Source organism: Triplophysa dalaica, chromosome 21 (assembly GCF_015846415.1).
Source record: "Triplophysa dalaica isolate WHDGS20190420 chromosome 21, ASM1584641v1, whole genome shotgun sequence".
Classification (NCBI taxonomy): Eukaryota; Metazoa; Chordata; class Actinopteri; order Cypriniformes; family Nemacheilidae; genus Triplophysa; species Triplophysa dalaica.
This window is the reverse complement of record NC_079562.1, coordinates 7,266,648-7,290,341: the sequence shown is the minus strand read 5'-3', so window position 1 is coordinate 7,290,341 and position 23,694 is coordinate 7,266,648. Positions and strand designations below refer to the sequence as shown.

The window sequence follows — 23,694 nt, the reverse complement described above, 5'->3', positions numbered from 1 at the left end:
ATGATTTAAGAAGCCAAATATGTCCATTTATGGTGAGCTTTCTTCCAAAATGACTATTGTAGGGAGGTATATATCTATAAAAAGGGTATAGAGAGGAAAATTATTTTCCTCATTTATTTGCATATGGAATAATTTGGCTTATTTTGGCTTATACAGCTCTTTACAAATGAGTGAAGTGACATACAACTCATGCTAGAAAATCTTGAAATACACATGATCTCCAAACAAGGTCCAAATAGTACCAGTTAACACCAAATGATAGATAAAATCTCGTTGTGGACATCTATAAAAATGAAAATCACATCCCTGTTTCAATTTTTTTCCATTGCAATTGGCATTTATTTTAGATACTGTCTCCTAATATGTAACATTCTTGATAGAAATGCAATATAATAAACACACGTATCTACAGAATGCATTTCCTAAGTATATTATCTCCTTCGACAAAGCAAAAATTTGTTGACATTTTAGTCCCGTGTCAGCCACCGTAGTTTTGGAAAGGGAGGGGTGGAGTGAGCCATTGGTTGCAATTCGCAACCTCATCGCTGGATGCCCATAAATGTCATACACTGGACCTTCAAGATTAGTGATATCAGAGTACAAGAATTTAAACCAGCAGAGAACAATGCTATACTAATAATACATAATAATAATACAATAAATAATCTAATCAGAAGTTTAAAACATCTTCAGAGTTGACAGTATTATATTAATCTTGGAAGCACTTACATATTACACTATATTAGTTTTTCCTGAAGCCTAATAGAGACGGCACATTCCAACTCTATACTATATATTAATGTAGCCATTAGTAACACCTTGAGCTACAAGGGAGTCATTTCTTCATTAAATCTTCTTTGAAACAGAAAGGTAAAGGCCAATTTCTGATTAAGACAGGAAATTGAATAAACGTCAGAATTAATCTAGACGTGATTGTTTGCCCGACAAAAATGTAAAATGTCAAAGCTTATGAATCACTTCAATGTGCTTTAAAAAAATAAGTGGGCCAGTTACCGCTGTATAATTCTATTCTGAAACACCAACGCTGATCGTCTACCACATGGTTTGCTGGAAAAAAGGACAAAGGGAGCATTTTTCCTTGCATCTCTTCATTTTTGAAGTTGAAAGTCACAAATGACACTGTCGCTTGTCTTTTGACTGAAGGTATTGCGCACAAAAAAACTCAGATTACAATAGTCAAATGAACGACACTGTTAGGCGAGAAGGTTACAGGCCGGAACAGTTGAGAGGGGATTTCCTGAATCGCTGCCTGAGTCAGCAAAGGTTACATGCAAAACTCTTTTTTTGTGTTTTACATGACTTCATTTACATCGGCTCATAAAAATGGCATTATTATAATCATACATTTCAATTTTTAAATGAAATACAGCATCACACTATACACAGGAAACTCGCGGCTTGCAATTTCAACTTTTCATATCAAAATAATAAACACACAGATCATATGCTTCTCAATTTCACATTAAAACTAACCTCAACCGACAAATATTTTTGGAGACATAAGAAAGCAGATATCCATATTTAGGCTGAATAGAGATGTTACGCTGGAAAGAAGAACCACACATAGTGGACATCACAGGAAGAAGGCCCGGGGCCTGCTAGGTGCCATGCTTCACAATAGAAAGGATCAGATCTGTGATGGAAGCGTTTGTCGGGTCACACACACACAATGAAGCTCACGTTAAATCAGCCTGAGTCTCTGTAACCTCAGCTTTACACCCCCTTACTCACAATAACACAAAGACATGCTGATCTGAGGTCAGTCATGGTACTTTTCAGCCTGAAAAAAAGACCTAAAGCTTTAATGAGCTGATCTTAAAAATGCTGAAATATAATGAGAACAATACTGTGTGTAACCTGGACATGGTGATTGTACGTGTGTTTAACAATAAACAAATATTTAATGACTCCAAAATGATTTATATGCATTATGATAATGGTAACAAGTAAAAAGCTATAATTTTTCCTATTTAATAACTTTTCCTATATTTTTTTTGCATTAAACAAAGACTCTTACCTTTTATAGAAGCCATTGAGAGGCTGAAGGCAAAGAAACTGCCAATAATCCATACAAAACGTCTTGAGCTTCAACATTGTCTTGCGCATACACCTAAGAGTTCAGTGCTTCAGCCTACCACATCCCCGCTGGCCTGTGTAAACAAGCGAGATGCACGTGGTTTGCTTTTACACCTGATCCAGAGGTGCCCGAGTGACAGCAAACCAGACCAAGCATCCCATAGACGAAGATCCTTTATATCAACAAAAGAGAGTAAAACAAGGCCCTGGTGGCGGCTATAAATCCTTCCAACACAAAGAGTAACACCCCGCTTGATGTCTCTCGCACCCCCAATGAAGATATCACACACTTCCCGTCACACACACACACCACGTGCACGACCCTCCGGTGCTTCAGGGACATAACACAAAGTGTGTTTGAGTGAAGGTGGAAAAAGATGTCAAGGAAGATCTAGCCAGATCTCTTCTCAAAACGTTCCAAAATGATATTGAAAGTGCTAAAATAACCTCTCCAAATCTCAGAGACTCAGCTATGGACTACAGATGCTCCCATTGTCTGTCACTGGCTACGACAGAGTCCAGCTCCAGCTTGCTTCACCCCCAACGCCCCCCTCCCCTGCATTGGCCCGTATTAATTATGCTTTATCTGATGGTTCGATCCTATGGCAGTCATGTGTGTGCTGAGCAGTGCTAATCATGAGAAGCACATGGTGATCAGCAGGGACTGACTTTTAACAAACACAGACTGGCTGATTTACAACACCACTCAGATATGCTGATGCACGTTGCCGGGATACGGAATCACTGCCGATAAAATGCTAAGCAGAAGCCTTAAGGAGACTGCTGATTGGCTGCTGAATAGATGAGTGGGCATGACCTAGTGAGTAGTAGTAATATACTGGCTATAATAGGATGCAATGGATTTTAAAAAAAGATACAATTTAAAAGCAAGATTGTTTGTTGAGAAGTGAACTGTCAAGCAATACATGCAGTCCACAATTATACTTTAAATGTAATTAAATTAAACCAAACATATATACCTGTAGAGTTTTTATGTATATATATAATATATATATATATATATTAATTTAGAGACAGTTTACTTTCTTATTTATGAAAACCATATAGTTACAAAAAATATTTTTTAGGTAAGCGAATAGCGCAGGCAGCCCGGCACCAATTCACTTCTATTGTATGGACACAAAACCAATGGATGCCAGTTATCATCATACTTCAAAATATCTTCTCTTGTGTTCTGCCGAAGAAAGAAAGTAAATCATACAGGTTTGAAATGGGTAAATGATGACAGAATTTAAAAAAAATGTTGTACTACCACTGCATATAAGAAATTATTAAAAAGTGGCAAGCACCTTAAACATTATATTAAAAATTACTGATGCTGAAATGGATTTCGTGTACTGTGCTAAAAAAAAAAAGAATGACTTATTGCATATTTTATACAATCGTGGAGTTATATATCTATATATATAATTATTCATTTAGAGATTACAGAGGACTTTATAATTTATGGAAACTATAACGAAAGACCTACTCTTTAACTCTGTAAAGTGAAAACCATATATTTTTATGTAATGTAATCCCTGAACTGTTAAGAAGATTGTAAATATATATTTTGCATTATACAAAATTCTTGATGTTGAAGAAGATTTCATGTACTATGCAGAAGAAAAATACTCTATGAAAAAAGTATTTGACTATATGCATCTTTTATACAATCCAACGAATACATTATTATGCAGGACGCGAATCCAAACCTGAATACGCAAAAACCAAATAGCGTGACCACATTGTTGGAGAAACTGAATGGTCTGAATACGTTTATTTAAACACATGATAGCACATTCAAACAATCCATTTTAAGGTAGCATGACTAGTAATTAATGACTAGCCAAACCCCGTTGGCGCTTGTTTCTCCAGAGAATATCTGTACTTTTACATGTGCATGTGATGCTTGTCATTATGCAAGCCACTCTAGCGCCTATCTGCATCCAGAGCAGATCTTACTGCTCCCTCTCACGGCCCCTAAACCCTCTAAAACCCATCCACAGCCTGGCACACAAACACACACATTCTTTGTGTTTCCTGGCTCAAAAACCTCAGAAGTGCCCAACCCCTAGTCCCTATGACATTAAGCTTTGCTATATTGTATGTGAAATTGGGTCTCTTCAAATCTCTTAGGTTATATATGAACAACCGCAATGCTTGCCTTATCCAAAATCTTCTCCTTTATACATTAGAAACAACTACAGATTTTTATAAAAGGGTTTGAAATCATTGAATCAGATTACTGTCGGTCCGTAAGTGATCCAAATGTTTTACCGCAAAAACCATGCAGTTCACTTAAAAACCATTCACCCACCGCCTTACTGCCATATAACTCTAAATTGCTTTAAATTTGATGTCTTTTAACTGGTTTTAAGCCCATAAACATGATGGCATAAGTACGACCACACATGTCCCATCTTTCTCATTAATGAGTCCCAGCAAACAGCTCTTTTGTCTTGTGGGCAGTTTACAGGACCATTTTGTCTAGGAGGGGGTCTGGGGGGTTGACTATTGAACAGACGAGGCAACATCCATCATCCGGTTGCCTGAGACTGTTTTCTTCTTCCAGCCAGATCCAGGACGATTTGAATGATGGGTTTTGCTTTATGCATTTCCAGAAATGTCTAGATTCAACTTTGAAAGAATTTAATAGTCCAATTTATATAAAATATCTATATATTACATTGGAAGAAAGCAGAAGGAAAATAACAGGCACGGCAGACAAAGATATCACTTGGAAAAGATCCAAGACTACGAGTCTCAGCAATAAAGAGCTTATTTGTGGAAAAACCTACTCATTCTTTAAAAGACAATCAATATCTTATCACATTTTTTTTAAAGAAACTCACTCCGCTTCTCTCGATAAACTAAAGAAAGCTTTAAAACAGGAAGCCCTAAGTGCTCTTGAGATGGCAGACCAGACCAGAGCCACCCATTAGTCCCTCTTGTACACCAGGTGTCAGCTTTTCAGGACCCAGCTGTGCACCGCGTCCACAGTAAATGAGCCATGCGGATCTCTGATGCTAATGACAGCGGTCAACACCCAAGGAAGCCACGCTGCTATTAATGAACCAACGCTTTTCAAATGCTCAGCACCAGTTAATGGCCCACAGGCATATGAATGCCAGTTTTACCATGCAGGACATCATAATCATGAATGTCACTCATGGGAAATCTCAAACGCATAGATTTGCACATTTGTGTTAATTATAGGCTATACGTTAAATTTGTGGTTTCTGCAATATCTTGCGGTATGGATGTTATCCGAAAGGTTTACTAGAGAACTATATATTTGTAGATAAAAAGATATAAAGGTTTTATTCCACTATAGCTTCATAAATATTTGCAGACATAAATATTTCACACCACAACAAATTAATTTAAGAAATACTGATTGTGGCTTTGAAAAAAAATACAACAGCTGTTGGCTTTATGATCTGCTTTACCACATTAAAATGAATTCATTATAAATGCCCTTAAGGGCTCTATTGTTGTGACCACAGTTATTAATCAAGCATTAAAGCCACCTGCCTTCTGTATCGAATCAGCCCATGTATAAATCACTATTTATAATATTTATACTATTGTAATATTTATAATATTTCTATTTCTATTAGTGATAGATATATTGGCCAATAACCAGTGTCAATCAATAAAAGCACATTTAAATTAAATTTTAAATAAAAGGTAAATGCCATAAATATGTGCATTGTATATAGAAAATGTTAAGAAACATCTCCAGTTTGATGTTCAATATTAATACTTATTTTATGAATATATATTTTTTTTAAAGTTGAAGAATTATTCATTTATAACCATAATCTTTAGAATCGGTATAATCAGGCACTGTATCACTCTGAATAATCTGCTATTGGAATCGGTAGAGACATTAAGTATCGATGCATCTTTAATTTATATTTATTTGCTTTCTATTATATGTATATGCTTAAAGTTAAAAGTATTACAATTTGCAAGGCAAAACTCAAAAGGCTTTCATGACATTCGTGAAAGATTTTCTCTTTTAGGTTGTTCAAAAACATTTGCCATCAATAATTTACCAACAAAATGTTCAAAACGGCCACTACAGTAAGCATTTTAATACACTCAAACATCACACCTGTGCCCAACACAAACGGCCACATTGAAGTTCAACCGAACAATGTACAGTAAAAAAACAAAAGCCAAAATCATTGTAAAATGTACAAAAATTGCTTACTTTAGCAGTAAAACCAACTGTAGAACTTGGACTATGCCAAATATACGCCTCACTGCCGTCTAAAGAGTCATATTACATTTATTTGTGGTTTGTTGGATAACCACATCACCCTGTCATATAGCACAGTAAAATAAAAATAAAAAGCCTACCAGTGAGTATTTCATACAGAGACACCAGCTGTGTAAATACAGGTTGGTTTTAAAGTCCCAGGGACTGTTTTGAAATACATAAGAACAGATTATATAACCATGTTTGCTCTTTTATAATGTTTTATCCCCTGGCCCTGATGTCTCCCCATAGACAGATTTTCTAGTGAAATGGAGAACATTGTTATTGAATGTACTAGGGAAAATATTAAAGCCTAGGGTGGTATTGTATTAGTAAGGAAACACTTGTGATAAGATTACAATCGTTTTTTATTAGTAGTATTTTCCTTTGTTCTCAGTCCAAAAACGATAACCTTGCGGGATCCACAAACACACACACATAGGATAACATGGTGATGTATGTTACAGGCACTGTTTCTACCCTCATAGACTCCATCTTGTCTGCACTCAGCCTGCTAACTTCATTATTACCCTCTTCTCTCCTCCGTAAAGCGTGATGTCTGTCAGAAAGCACAATGTTAACATCCTTCAGGACAGAGTATGACCTCTTTTAAATCCCTCTGGTGAATAGGGCGCCGTTCCTCCCGGAGATGCGTTTTGATGATTAAAGACCCAAAGTGGCGTTATCTTTACCTCTCCTCTTTGATTGGCAGAAACCAATAAGCGCTAAATATGGCAAGGCTTTACACGTGACTTCCAAGGCTGTCTTGAAGACCCCCGAGAGGCCTTGGCCGCCTCAAACTGGTAGGTGGGTGTGTAATTGGAGTTATTGTCATGGCACGTGGGGCCAGATGGGGTCTAGGCTGAAAAGATGAGGGCAGGCTGTATTTTTTGTGCCTCAATATCGTGGCTATCAGTGAAGAGCACTGTCTGTGCTCGGGCAGATAGACTAATTTATCTCGATATATATTTTCCCATGGTGTGACACTGTAGCACCTCAGGGCAAAGGATTATGACACTCAACTACCCAAAAGGCACAAGCCAATACGTGTATGGTTGATATCCTAATAGGCCCCTTTTGAAAAATAAAAAGCTATTGGCTTTTGATATCCATCTAAAAAAATAACATACATGTAAACAAAAAGACTTTTTTTTCTGCTCTTTCCTAATGGCTTCCAATCTGTTCTTTGCCATGGAGAAATGGTGCGAGGGAATCATCTTCAGTTGGTGGCCTGCTTGGGTCATGGTTAAATGGGGGTTTGGGACGTGTATTTACGACCACTGTCATGTTTCTGGTGAAAGAGAGAGACGGAAAGAAAGAATAGCAGAATATCTTTTGTCTTGTATTTTTAGGCCAAATAATGATCACTCCCTTTCAAACGTCTTCAGAAAGTCCCTTTTCCCCCACAGATGGTTTGAACAATAGCTGCCTGTAGACAGTCCCTGTGAGAATTATTCGAGCACAAAAAACATTGGAGTGCGAATCTCAAACAATATCGGGATGACATCAAATTGCATCCATTTATAGTTCCGAACGCCCTAAAGTGGATCAGTGATGACACTTCCTGACGCGTCTCATTTCTTACAAAGTCCAAATGATTCTCTTTCTTGTGGGTTTGGGCTTTGGTGCTGTGTGAGGACTAGTGATTTATCAGTTTTGTTCAGGGAAACAATTTAGTGAAAAGTGAAATGCTTTATCATCATTCACAGAGTGATTTTCATGCATTTACAAAAATATGCTATTTTAGGAGTAGCTCATTGAAGATGAGTTTCCTTCAAAAATAGAAAATAATGGTTATTAACCTGGGGGAAAGATTCAGCAATTATTTAAAAGTGAAACTAATATTATATATCTAAATCATTTTATATAAAAAAAATTAAACATAAATATTATATATTTATATAAATATTTTGAAATATAATTATAAATATAATACTTATAATACAGTTTTTGCTTGGTATGTTTAATAACTATTAATAACTATTATAAAAATACATTTTATATTTTTAAATAAACAAATAAAATATACAAATAGTAAATATCATATTTATTAAATTATTTCTTTAAAACTCAAATATTATATAATATTTTACAAAACCTTTTTGCTTTTTTATGATATTTTTTAATAACTATTCTTTCTTTAGTAATAAATAATGTTACAAATATTATATTATATTTATTTATTTATTTTAAAATAAACAAATACAAATAAAATAAAAATACTTAAATATTATACATAAAATATTCATTTCTTGTTTGAATAACTGCTCACCATGCATGTTTCCTTGGTTGGTTAAATAACCATCTATTTTTCTCGTAAACGTATACGTTTTTAATACCTTATATTTACAAATGTATGTGGTATTGTTTACTTTGTATTTTTGTAGTCAAATAAAGCATTTTTATTTTTATTAATAATATGAATTATTATTATTGCCTACTCATAGTGTAATGTTCTGTACCCTTCCATATGCATTTCAAAACATCAATAGGGACACAAATTTGCCTTCTCACTGTACAAATCTACCACAGTCCACTGCCCGGATGTTCCCTTTCAACTAGTGCTGAACACCCTTCAGGCACCTCTTATACATATTCCTGCATCACAGACAACTGAAGATCACTGCTCCCTCTAGTGGACTAAGACATCACCCCTGTAGTCCGTCACCTCATTAATATTCCACACGCTCATTTGCATTACCTGATGGCCTGAGGCAAACCACATTCGTAGTGATCATTCTATGAAAATATGAATAAATCCCAAGGTTCAAGTACGTAGACATACAAATTACACACTGACAAATGGCTGCATATGCAAATGAGGACAGCTGGATGCAGAACCGGGTCAGATGTGGGTTTAGCATATTCAATGACTCGTTCTTGACTCGCCAACCAAACATGGGCAGCTTAATGGCGAGCGTATAAAACACCATATTGTAAACAAAATGCTGCGTGTATTTATTCCATCTGAGAGACGGGAGCCATCTGAGCTTGTTGGAATCAGTCCAGACCACTCAAAACACGTTTAACCGAGGTCTAATGGCCTAAGCATTTAATGACCGCATGAGAATACGACACAATTAATTCAATCACAAAGAATTGTAATTTCAGATCCATTGGCTGGGAAGGAGACTGATTACATTAGAACTCATCAACTTTGTCCATAATAAGGCTCATAATACATGATCTGAACCAAAAAATGGCTGTTCTTGTTAAAGGGATATCTTATGTGGCTCTCAACACTGATGAAACAATTACATGGCCACTGTTGGCTTCCGGCTTCATTACACTCGGATCACAGTTGACTCTTTATAAAGAATAATATGCATTTCTTTAATATCCAATGATAATATCTTGTATGTAGGAGCAGTTTTCTTCTATTCCCCAACCAAATTATGAACTTGGAGACGTGAGGGATATTAAAAAAGCAAAGTGGAAGAGCAGAAATATGATACTATTTTTTTAAGGCTGACAAGACAGAAATGCTCTTCACACAGAGATGAAAGAGGCTAGCCAGGGTGGGTCAACCTTTGGTTTGAAGTCCATATAAAGATAAAAGGTGAATAAAATGTCACCCGAGGCATTCTGGTTTGTGCCATTAAGCTGTTGACGCCAGCGAGAGTTGTGAGTGGAAGTAAACAATTGACAAATAAAACAGACTCGCCAAATGTGTTGCGCAGTAAATGGGGATGGCATAACCAAATCAACATGATGGTAAAACCTGATTATCTTTTTTTATAGAAAAGCAAACAGTGCCTGTCTGTGAAAGACTCTGCCACGAGAGGCTCGCCAGGGTGATGTGGGCGGTTGCCAGGACAAAAGACTAAAAGACATAATTTGAACATGCACTGAACATCCTAATGGATACAAAATGTATAGTTTAGTTGAGGAAATCCTATCTGGTATGCTTGAGGGTTTAAGCACAGCCCTAAAAGCAGAGCTCTGATAGAACCAATAGGCTTTCACCATTCACCTTTAAAGACCAGCGTGAAAAACATGAATTTGTCATTGGTCTCACCTTCTGGTCCTTGAGATAGCAGGGTTTTCTACTTCAAGGTTCTGTTTAAAATGTATGCTTTTACAATTTTTTTTTGATTTTGGCTCCACATTTCTGAATCCATGTTTAATGTTCTGACACGCTGTTTGACTAGATCAAATCAAAATTTCGCAGTTTTAGTGTGTACTTAATGGGCCTATCAAACACCTGGCGTAATCTGGTGCCAGTGTTTTTTGCTAGTTTTAATTTTCACGTCCTGCTCCACGTTGTTTAAATAGCAAATGCATTTGCGTCCATTTGTGCGCCCATGGGCGTGCTGGTCTGAAAACCAAATGTGTTCAGGCGCATTGTTGGCACGTTGCTATTTTGAGGCAACTGTATGTAACTGTGTTAGTAATATGCGCATATACGCGGGTGCACACATTGCGAGTACACTCTGCTTATTACACAGTGGGACGCACAGCAGCACTGACCATTTTTCCAATCGTTAAACTAGCAAAAGTGGATCTGCGTCTTGTGATTTAGACCATGCGCTAAGATCGTAAAATTTGGGCCCTAAATGTTAAACAAATCAAATGTTAGCAAATATACAAATGTACTGTCTTTCTGTTGGAACACAGAGAAAAATATTGTTGAAACATGTTGTACTGCACAGACTCTCATTCTAACTTGAGAACGTCCGTTCCCAATAACACCTGCAACAGAAATAGAAAACGCAAATCATACGTTTTGACTCCTTCGGTTCAATAAATTCACTTTTTAGACTAGGAAGCTTTGAGTTTTGAAAGTTACCGCATGTTTTCGTAGTACATCAACCTTTCATCTGCAAAGATCAAGGAAATCTTCATTCCTCATTATATAACCTTTTTAAATATTCTACCTGTGTCTAAGTGTCTGTCCTGATATTAAAAACTGCACTCAGTTGCTCCATTTTTAATATGTTAAGTCTGATGTACAACGGATAAGACATGTAGAGTGCCATGCTGTCTGTAGGTCTGTATATATACTCATTGTGCCCCAACGGAGATAAGTCTTCATAATATAATCGATCAAATCCTGTGAGGTAAAGCAGAAGGTCTGGCGAGATAACATTGATCATGAGTTTATACTAAGACAGGTATCTTTTTCATGTATGCAATGAATTATTTGACTGTGTCAGCAATCGCTGACAGGTGCTACAATACTGGACAATGTAACCATACATCAGAATTTCAAATAAAAAAAACATAACTCGCTCACGCACAGCTGTCACGGTAAAAAATAAGCATTATTTAGATCAGAAAGCCAAGCAAACGTAGAAACAAAATGAATATTTTATTAAACAAAGTAGATAACTGCAATAAAATCAGTTGAGCTACTTAATTTGTCTTCTAAAAAAGAAAAAAGCACACTTTACTTCACACTTTCCATGTGGGTTGTAAGTGAATATCTGTGAAATTAATCTTGAGTCCCTATAGAGTAGTATTGCATGCTTCGTATGTTCGAAGAGTATTTAGTTTGATCACATTTATAAAAGATATATACAGCTGTACGATTGTTATCGAAAACATAAGGCGCGTGAGGGGGGAGTGGTAGGCTTAACAAATGCACGTGCGCACCCATTGTCAACAAAACACAGACATCAGTTTGTAATGCATGAGAAGACAGCACCTTTAACATTGTAAAGAAGTCAGAATGCACGACACCGTTGCAGGGACGCTTTAAAACGGTCAAAATACATATATTAAAATTATGAAATAATCTATTTATATAAACTATTTAAAGCATCTGCATCAAGGCCTATTTGCTGATATCTTTGTCTGAATATTTTATCCGGAAGTAAAAACAATCGCAACTCCAAACTTGATTGTCACCACAGGGGGTCTTTAACAAATCACAGAATTACTATATATTTCCTTTAATAGTTTTACATAAACAATTCCAATTTAAGAGTAATTCCAACACTATCGGCTGGTTTAGAAAAATGAGTCCAATCAAAAAACAACCACGTTTATTCCCCAAATCTGGCAAAACTATGATGAATCACACACATAACTGGGTTAGAACTCATAAATCCCATCAACACACTGAGTGACAGATTAATGCTGTGCCACCAAGCTGAGTCCTGCTCCTCTGACCCCCGAGTTGGAGTCTGGCTCTCGCTCACGGTCTAATGTGAACGCCTCCCTCCAGGAGGACACAACGTCACTAGCCATTACTGTCACTGACAAGACCACTACCAAGCTCACTCTAAAAACACATTTAAACCCAAAGCACAGGAGAAAAAGCGCTGGGATGGTATTACATTTGTGTCTACTGCACCTTCCAGGAGAGCCCGGTCTGTAATTGTCGAAGAGAACAAAATGAAATCAGCATAAATCAAATCACAAACGGTAGAAATAATGAATATTTGGACCAGGGGGGAATTGAAAGTAAAAACCAAAGCAAATTGGAATTTTATTGGGCCGTAAACAGAAAGTATGATCTGGTAGAATGTAGCTTTACTGTACAAAAAAGAGATGAATCTAACAAATGGGCAATTCCGTGAAAATGTCAACCTTACTGCGAAGAAAAACATTTTACCTGCGGTTTTCACTAAGGGAACGGCACAGATTTTAACATTTGGTGGTTTGAATACCCATGTGAGATCTCTCTTCAAATTTGTAAAGCATTTGTTTTATTTTTAGAGCAAGATATTTCATAGTCAGGTTAGTGCCATTTTCAGGATTGTCACATCCATAACGCTACATATTCCTCATATATGGACACATGAAAATGAATATAAAGTAACTAGTTTGTGTTCAATAAAGAGTAATCCCTTCATCATTCATTGGGGATTGTTGCTTCAGGATTGTGCATTTTATTTTACAGAAATCCTACAAAGTTTATCGTCTCCAGAAAACCCAAAATCTATTTTTCATACACTGACAATTTTTTGATGTTTAGACACCATCAACAAGGGTTCAGTAAAACATAAACAGATGGTTCAATATATTCGTAACAAAATCATTCTCTGAGAATTTTTATGTCACTTCCATAACGCTGGAATTGCCCAAATATAGATTCAGTTAACACTATCTAGTCAAAGCATAAAGTGGACACAGACAAATGTGGTTTCTAAAGAATAAAGGAACCTGAGAGTACTGAGAGAATGGTTAGGCTGAGGAGACACAATCTTGCTCCCAAATACTTAAAAGATGAGTGAAATACTCTTGATTCAGAAGTTTAGAAAAACATTCAAACTCATTTCACAATGTCGAAAAATGAAAAGAGATTAAACGCAGGTGCCACTGGAGTAGGGCACTCGTACATTTGTTAGCAAAGCTGTAAAGACTCGAAAACCAACCGTTGCTTTGATCACCATATTCACAGAGAGTGCTATGTGCATATCTGTAATCAGGGTGCAAGATTAACACTTGGCGAGCACAAAATGGGCTAAAGATGGGCTTGGAATTGCCTTATTTTGTAAATAAAAGTTTCTTGTGACAGGTGCATTTGCAAGATCGTGTGAACGCTACTTTACTATTGCTTCTATTTTTCTGTATGACTTTTTCATTGTGCGTATTCATGCCAATAATATGAATATGAAATAGGACCAGAAAGAAACAAAGAGAGAGATAATGAGCGAGTAAAGGTGTGATTAGTCATGGCTCGCTCTGGAAGTAACGCGTGACCAGGGTGACCTTGAGGGAGCATCACATGACTTGAAAGGCTGTCCCAATTCCCTTTCCTCCCTCCCCCCGGGATGAGGCTCAGAGGCCAGTAGTGGAAGATGTGCAGGAGGACAGAGCTAAGAGCAGATGGAAACACGGGTCATCGCCTTATGCAACCCCCCAGCTGAAAACAAGCAACGTGGACATGACGTGGACAAGCAACGCCATTTTCAGCATTTGATTACCCATTCGGAAAACTATACGATGCACAAAATAGAGGAAAGTGACCTGACATATTGTTGATATAATGTAAAACGTAAACCTTATTATTTCTCTTTTATGATATAGGGGAGAGTAGCTGGTACACTATTGAGGCTGGTAAATATTTCTCAAGGTTTATTATAATGCTTCTGAATGACGCCTACATTCAATCCTTGACATTTCAATTGCACAGGAAAATGATACAGTTCAGTAAACAAACATCTACCTTTTATTATGACTACAATTAAACTGCTATATGCAGATAAATAACACATTACAGGCCTTTAAACTAAATTTGAAACATAAACAAATGGAAATAATGTATCAAACAGGAGGAAAACATAAAATCTGATTTACAAACTTTACACAATTTTTTTGGCGAAAACTGTAAATAATACAATTTACAACATATTGAACACTTAACAGACCTAATAAAATATATAAAAATTCAAACTTAAGAAATATGATACATTTTTGTAAACAAACATCTATTAAGTTGCTATCTGTCAATATAATGTACATTATAATGTAAATTAATTAATAAATGTAGATGTAGTTTAACATCAAAAATGTAAAGTACTTACATACTTTACACAGTGATTTATAAAATTCAATATTGAACACATATCAGCCCTAATAAATATAATTTTTCCGTCAGTTAAACTTTTCAAATAGTCTACTTTACAAAAAACGTTGTACGGAATAAATGCTAGAGTCGATTTATTGCTTTCACTTCTTTTTCTAATACTGTACTTTCATTTCAAGCATACAACTTTTTTTAGAATTGGCCATTGAAACCAAGATACAAAACCACTGATAGTTAAAACACATGTGTAATTAGACTTCCGTCTCAAAACTTTATAGTTATCTGAGATTCAGCCCAAATTACCTCCAAGTCCCACAGTAAGACCATAAAATATAAGTGTATGTTAAATCTGAGAGAGAGAACGTTCATTCACTCTGACAAACAGCACTGCTCCCAATACGGTCTAAAAGTGCTGTCTTATACTGCTTCTAAAAATAGTCTTGTGTGACATCATCAGAGCTACGTAAACACTGTCCACTTTGTTTTCAGTCTGCGTGCGTCTCGCCGCACAGAGCCAACCTGATCCCTGTGCCCTCGGCTTAAAGAGATACAGCCTGCGGCAAACTCGCAGAATGTGCTGAATGCATCTGCTTTCCACAGTCCGTCAACCTCAGAATGATAAAATATCTTGCTCCTCATATAAACATCTGTGTTACGAAAGCTAGTTCAAAATAAATAAATAACGCATCAAGCTACCGTAGAAGAAAGGCTGTCACATATGACAGTCAAATGGGGTCTTATGCCAAACACATGTGTAGAATAACAAGATGTGCACGTCGCCACACTGTCATAAATGCTCCTGTTCATCATCGCTAGAATACAATGCCTGAGGTTTAGTGCATCTGTTGTTCCTCTCAAAACAACAGCAAAGCTCAATATTCTTATCTCAAATGACTTCAAGCATAACTACACAAAAACACACGCAAAATTCAAACATGTACTCACAAGTGGTACCGATGGCAAGCCATGAAGAAGCTGTGTTATGAATCTCTTGAGCGTACGAAACTAAGCGTCAGTCTCACACACCTCTCTCCTCTCAGACACTCGCAGGCGTGCACGACTCATTCAAGCTTAGCCTCAGCGGGGCGGCACACAGCACAGAGTGTGTGATGCAATGTGCAAATCTCTCTCTTACACACAACATATGAGTAGCACCCAAGAGCACTCAGGGTATCCCTTGAGATGAAAAATGTGAAAAGAGACAGTGATACTTTGGTTTAAATTGTAGTTTATTTTGATCCTTTCTGAATCATGCTTTAGGCAGCAAGTCGCTTCTATACCCATCCCGCCCTTGGTCTGTTTTTGTTTACGTGCCTGATCACTCCAAACCTCAACTGTAGTATCATCCAGGGAGCCGGAGACTCAGTTGGCATGGTGGTTGCTATAGCAACACATTCTGTTTGCGAAGCCGGACCAATCGGCACGAGCGCGGAGCATCCCTCATGATACACATGGATCCATTAAGAAACAACAAATGATTCAGGCAAATGGAAGACTTAATTAAGGCTGGAGGCAAGGCAGATGCTTTTTGATTCAGAAGAAAGGTTTCATTAAATGGGCCTCATGTATTACCATGACGCATGCAAAATTTGTTAACTAATAACCGAGTTAACAAAACTTCTGATACAGAACAAAAGTTATGCCTATTCATAATAAATATCAGTTTAAAGTAGCAGTTTAAAGGTACAGTGTGTCGTTTTTTGGAGGATCTATTGACAGAAATATAATATACATAACTATTTCTTCAGAGGTGTATAAAGAGCTTACACAATGAAGCGTTATATTTTTATTACCTAAAAATGAGCTATTTCTATCTACATACACTGTCTGTCCCTTTGCATTGAATTCGCCTTGTTGTTTCTACAGTAGCCCTAAACAGACAAACTTTTCCTACAGAGCATGTTTCATAAATATGTTATCTCCTTCGTCAAAGAATCGAAAACACGACAACATCTTAGTTCTGTGTAGTCACCGTGGTGCTTCAAAAGGGAGGGGTGGAGTGAGCCGTTGGTTGCAATTCGCAACTTCACCAGATTAGATTTAGATGGCGCTAAATTCTTCACATAGCTCCTTTTAAAGCAACATTTATATATATTTGTACGATGTGAATCGTACAGAAACGTTTAATTATTAGTAGAAGCAATACTGAAGACCCCGTCTAACCAAAACGTACAAATACGATCGTACAAATTCCTACGAATTACTCACCTTGTCAAATACTTCTGATTTCCTCTGAGAATGTTTTGATTCTTGAGATATATATCTACTGTAAAAGTTGAACCATTTTTCATTCGGCACCCTGTAACATGCATGCTGTGAGATGCTTAAAAAAGCACAACAGTAAAAGACATCAGCCTGACACGAATTGACCAACAACTTAAAAATTACACAAGAATGCAACTAATTTTCGCAAACAGTTAAAATAAACACAATCCCTAGTCTCAAACATAAAATCACTAGCCATTCAAGATCAACAACCGTCAATAGATTCACATGTTGTGTGTGGACATCTTAGTCAGGCTATCCAACCAGAAACCTCCAGCATTTACTGTACCCGTCACCTGCTAACAACAAAGCTGTTGAACATGCACATATCTGCTTACCATAACAATACCTGTCATACAGAAAACGTCTCATATATGCGCCTCATTCATTAGACTTAACCTGCTCCTACGCTCCCTAATACCTTTACAAGCTGACATAGCAATGAACACGGTGAGGAGCTTTGGAAACATCCCCACCCCTGATAACAAGGTCGGGGCCTTTGTTATGCTGATTTAAGCTCCCGCAGGAGCATTGCATTGTGGGATCAGATCTGTTTCAGTGCAAGGAAAAAGCACGGTAATGAGATGGTGCATCCCACCGCAAACATCCTCATTACCGAGCCTGGATGATGTGCATTAATGCAGAACCTTAGGGAATGGTGCTGTACTATATGGATAAATGTATGGAGATGGAGACAGGGCAGGGGCGGAGTCGAAATCCATAAATCAGGATGTTGACATATTGGTACATCAAAAGGATGTACGCGAATGCAGCATGAAAGCACACTACAACTTAAAACTTTTTATCATAGAGGGAATTGTATATTGATTTCTTTTGTTTGCATACTGAGCTACAGATATTGATCTTCTAACTCTGCCCTCAACCCGAACCCTCACACAAACCCTTCTACACTTTTTGATTTTTATTAACACAATATCTGTTTTCTATTGGGAACCTTGGAGCTGATTCTCAAAATGTATGTGAATTCATGCATTTTACTATTGGTGTAGGCAACGCCACACACACCAGGAGGGGAAGTAAAGAGGCAGAAAAACATGACACAAGAGCTCCGTTTCTGATCCCACTTCGATCCTGGTAATAGCACTCATGCACTCCCCTAGAGAAGAGGTGTGGAAATCGTGTCTGTGCGTACGTGTGTGCTCAGACACATGCCGCTTTTAAAGTGGACTGTCCCCAGTCTACTCGCTCGACTACTTGTGATCAGAAATTAGCTTTTGCTGAGAGGGTACAGCTGAGATTCTCTTTATGCGATGTGCAGCCTCAAGTTCTGCTTCTGCTCTCTGACTCGGACATAGACTATGAAGCTCTTGCCTGAGGATCTGAGGGAGGATAATCTTTGCCAGCCCTCAGCTGCTCACTTACAATACGGCACTAAGGGAGAAAAGATTACTTGCAAGTGAACATCTATTAGGGGAAAATGTTTTATTGATTTGCTGAGGGGGAATTGCCATGAGGAGGAAAAACTTGATGCATTTGAGAGATTTACAGAGGTGACGGGGTGTCTGTGTGGCGGACTTGACTCAGAGGTGTTCAATGGGCAGAAATGAGCAAGAAGTGTTCATGAGGCGTAATTCTACTAACATACGTATGATTTTTTACATGACATTATTTTGATAAATTTGATTTACATTACATTTCAGTATGTATGAATGCAATATAGACTGAGCTACAGCTGCACTATTAATAAACAAGCTTATAAAAAACCTTGCAGTTTAAAGGCCCGTTTACCATACGGATATGACAACCATAACGATATCAAAAAGGATAACGTTTTTCATTTGTTTTTTCAATTTAAGGGAATGTTGAAAACACACCTACTGATGGTTTTATCAGACACACACGCCTGGCCCAAAGTTAACTTCTGGTTAGTATCACTTCCGTTACAATAAGAATTTATTTTATATTTAATTTATAGCAATATGAATTTAAATACATATTTTATTGTACATGAATTGTATTAAATTCAATTAAAACAACTTAACAGTTATTGATTCTTAGCTAAGGTCTAGCTGAAGTTAGGCTTGGGCCGCATGACGTTGGTTTATGTGGCCGCCGGAACCTTTGGTAATGATACAGAATATGGATATTATAAAAAGTTTGAAATGACACGTGGGTGAGTAAATGATAAAACAAAGCATTTACATTTGTGGGTGAACTATCCCTTTAAATTAGCAAACAATGGTTTATTATGGTTTAATATATACAGATCATAAGGGAGACTATATGTGAACTCATTTATGTGTAAACACTGACATCCATGAGTGTTGTCTCCTTCAAAGAGAACAAGATACTTGACACCTCATCATGACAAAGAAAAGGTGAGAGAGGAAACAGTGCAACATATGGGAGATCTATTTGCATGCCTCACATCGCCCTGACTTACTTAAGAGTCACGCTCAGTCTTCAGCTCTGCTCTCCGCTCAGAGGATCAGTCAGACTGTGTGTATGAATAATGGACACACATTAAATCCCAGATGTGCCGAGCGAGAGAAAGAGAGGAAGATAAAGCGAGCAAAAGAGAACTGACGGCCCTGCAGGGGAAAGACAATCGAGACATGGGGGAGACAGAAATGAAATGTAACTTGCATGATCCGGGGCTCATTTTAGAAGCACGAAGGCTGAGGTTCAGGTACAGTAGACCCTCGCCGCCCGTGTCACATATCTGTTTCATGGATCATCTTGCTAATGAATAATAATAACAACGTGTCTGCGTGTTTGAATGCACTGTCTGGGCTGCTCGCTTCTTTCAATACACTGTCTCCCTCCTCTGGAAGCAAGCCATGCATACTCACTTTACTGTCCAAACAAGCTACAACACAGCAGGGTTATGATTCTTATTAAAATTGAAATATATCCCCCACTATGGCATATATAATACAATGCCACTGTCAAATTATTTACAACTGGTATAACAACAATGACAGTATACTACATACTGATAAAAAACACTTTGCTGGTGTTGTCCTCACAAGTACACTCTTGGTGACCCATAGAACATTATAAAGGATGAAATAGTGCACAAGCATGTTTTTTTACGTCAATATGATATTCTACCAAATCATAAATATGCTGAACGAATGTGTATCTAGCTAAAAAGAAAAAAAAATGGTGTGAAAATAATATGATCAATAAGTCACGGAAGCATATGTTTATTGTTTTAATCTATCAAAATAATGAATAACTCATAACAATGTCTTGTACAGCCAATTTAAATATCCTTAAATTTTTGTACAAATGTACTGTATGTAAGTTAAACACATCCCATAATACAAATAGAGAATTTGATTTAGCAAGCACGACTTATCAGTTATACAATAACAATTTGTACATTTGTGCTGATAATCTACATGAATCCTCAACTAATAAATTTTATTCTAACCAGTGTAATGTGACCAGTAGGTGGCAGTATTTTCACACATCCATCACACCGCATGCTCCTTTGAATATAGATTTCTGATATTTGATGAGCCAACCATAAATATGCTCAGATAATCAGTTCAGACAACGCTTCGCTGGAAATTATGACACCAGAAAAAAACACACGGGTTTGTGTCTGCACCCGACCCGAAGTGCCCACAAACGGAGTGCAGCTGGGGTGACAGGCATGAAATGAGTAGGCAACAAAAACAGATTTTTTCCCCATAAATTTCATTTGCTCTCGGTGTAGTCCGGAACTGACAATGCTCTCTGAGGACATCTTCAGATGTTGTCTACAAAAGGCGCACGGCGGGGAAAGTTGGAGCCAATTCTCCTCGCGAAAAGAAAGCCTGTCGGGGCGTTGCACATCTCTTGGTGCTTCAATCACAGCTAGACAACGACGCAATTATAATTACAATAACGCTACTCTGAGGGCAAATGCTTCCATTATCTTTACAGTTCATCGTGTGACTTGTAGGCAGGCAGACAAATGCACACAAATGAAATCTGGGCATCATATTGTACAAGTCACTACAACCACGACCTTGAGCCGAACACAAACGTCTGGCTCTGACAGCAGTAACATGAGAACTTGGAGAGCTTCGATCAGGAAGGTCAGCGCTATGCTCATGTACAGAAGGGGAGGTGTATGACAAGACTAAATTCTATCTTTGAAGATGATCCGGATCTACAGTACGCCTCACGTGAGCTGAGCTAAAGCTCCTGACCTGCATGACTCTTTGTTATGAAACGACTCTCTTCTCAAAGAATCCAATCTTATAATTTAAAAGGTGAAGCAAGCAAAATCAAATACTTTTAATAGTAATTACGCCTCACCTTGATATACATCAACGCTTTAGAACATTGATTGTTATAAGTGACTGCGAGGCTTTCAGCATTAAATAACAATTGATCAGTTCGAAAGGTCACCAGAAAGATCGACAGGAGTAAATGAGTCATTATTTTCATTTGCTCTGTGCCTTTGCACATGCGTGTTTAAAGACGCCACACACACACAAACACAGAGGTGCTTTGTGTAAATTGTGTATGTGGCAGGATTGCTTTACTGTATATCGCTCTCTTCCCGTCTCTTTCTCTCTCTGGGAGTGTTATGATTCTCTGTGATGGCCGCAATCTCTCAAATCAAACCCCCAGGCTCAGGCAATAATTTCAGATAGCAGAATCTGCTGAATATAACCTCGATAAGAGTGTCCTTGCACCAGTGGGCTATTGCAGACTTGACAGCAGCTATTAGGCATATGTAAAACCTTACTTGTAGAATTGACGACACTCAAAAAACATATTATGCAACGGATATAAACATCACTATGAATGTGTGTGCCTGGAGCATCAATGCTGTAAAGAGGACAAAGGTGCATTTACCAAGAACACTGTGCCTACTACTGTACTACTGACGCAACCACGAATGCATGCACACACACTCCTCAAAACAAAGAAATCAAGCACACATTTACACACTGCCACATGCACACACACACAAACTGAATATTGGTTATATTTAAAATTGTTTTGGTTTTAATGGAAACCGTATACATCTGATGGATTCTATTGGTGGAGTGGTATCTGGCAGACAAATCCTATTGGAAAAATGCTCAAAACACACTACAAAAAGGAATGTAATGGTTTTAATGATAAAAGCTATTTTTCAGAATGTCTCTGATGCTTTCTATTGGGTTTCTTTTGTCTTTTAGCAGGGACATCAAAGTAATCTCAGCAAAGAGAAAACTATAAAGTATCTCAGAGATGATCCATTTTTGTTGGCCAACTCGGAACTCCCTCGATGTTCCCTCGACCGAAAGCCGGGGCATTTTCCCATAGACGTTTGGAAGATCGCATATACTAAGATCTGTGATTAACAAAGGTTTATGATGTTGACACGTTTTGTCTATTTAGTATTGTCTATATTCTTTACAAATTAATCCGATATCAACATAACGAGATTTGTGCCAATGTTGCATTATTTGCGTTTAATTTGTGCGATGACGTCTACCGTCGCCCACCAAAGGAAGCAATCGCTTTTACCAACTTGTTAGCAACCGCTGTTTTAAAGACACAATAAAAGTATAAGTATTTCAGATTACCAAAGTGATAACTTGGAATTTGAATGCCGTTTATTTCATTTACATGAATATAATCTGTAACAGGCATGTAATTGCAGTCAGCAGTCAGTGATTCTCTGACTAACAATCTGCAAACGCATCCTAAACTACATTTATGCCCATTAATTTCATACCCCTTGCCGACTATGCAAAATCTGAATAATTTTAACAAAATAAGAGGGATCTGGTTCCAGAGAAATTGCATGATAATTTTATTTAGTACTATCCTGAACAAACTATTTCACATAATAGAAGTTTGCATATACTCCACAAGACAAAACTATACAAACCCTTAAAATATTTAGGTCTGTTACCTGAATGATAAACGACCATTTTCATGTTTTATAATAGTTTTCTAAGTCTCTAGTTTAAGTAATTTTTTGGCAATTACAACGTTCTGTCTCACAGTTTTGACTTTTTCCTCACAGTTGTGAGTTTATTAATCACAATTATGACTTCTTTTCTTAGAATTGTGAGACATACATTTACAATTGTGGACTATAATGTTCAGTGAGGGCAAACTATAAAACTGGTGTTGTTTAAATTAAATTGCAGAGAAAAGCCAAGTGTGGTGAGGAAGACGGAACGGTAGCCGTGAGGCAAGGCCGGTGGCGTGAGTGATAGTTGGAATCAGCTGTGCACACACCGTGTCCGCATATCTCCTGGAGGAAATGGGGAGCATAAGAGGACGAGCGACGGGACTGCTGAGGAGAGAGCACCGGGGCCCAGACAAATGTTTTAAGTTTGTATTTATGTTCTTGTGGCCGGCAGTCGACCGTTAGGTGGCTAACAAAGTTTGTTAAATGTTCGCTGGTTCCCGCCTCCTTCCTTCCTTTTATTGAACCTCGTTACATCAAGTCTTCTGTTTATTGATCCCTTTGTTTCATATACCTTATTAGTATTCCAAAGTATTCTAAAGTATTTACAATACTCGTTTAATTGAAATACGTTACTGATTTTTGTAATCTGTAGTGAAATACATTTTAAAAGTAACCTTTCCAGCCCTGCAGATAATTGAGTCATTGGTC

At 37.4% G+C, this 23,694-nt stretch overlaps 1 protein-coding gene across 4 annotated transcripts in view; it reads right to left on the bottom strand.

Moving 5' to 3' along the window:
* iqsec1b (IQ motif and Sec7 domain ArfGEF 1b) overlaps window positions 1-23,694 on the bottom strand; it is a 146,592-nt gene that overhangs the window by 60,993 nt on the left and 61,905 nt on the right. The window contains exon 1 of one of the 4 annotated variants that reach the window (XM_056734393.1): window positions 15,789-15,863. The exons of the other annotated variants lie outside the window; for them this stretch is intronic. Within the exon in view, the coding sequence (XP_056590371.1) occupies window positions 15,789-15,811 (23 nt within the window). The 5' untranslated portion in view covers window positions 15,812-15,863. Of the gene's footprint in view, window positions 1-15,788; window positions 15,864-23,694 lie in introns of those variants that run through there. 4 annotated transcript variants of the gene reach the window in all.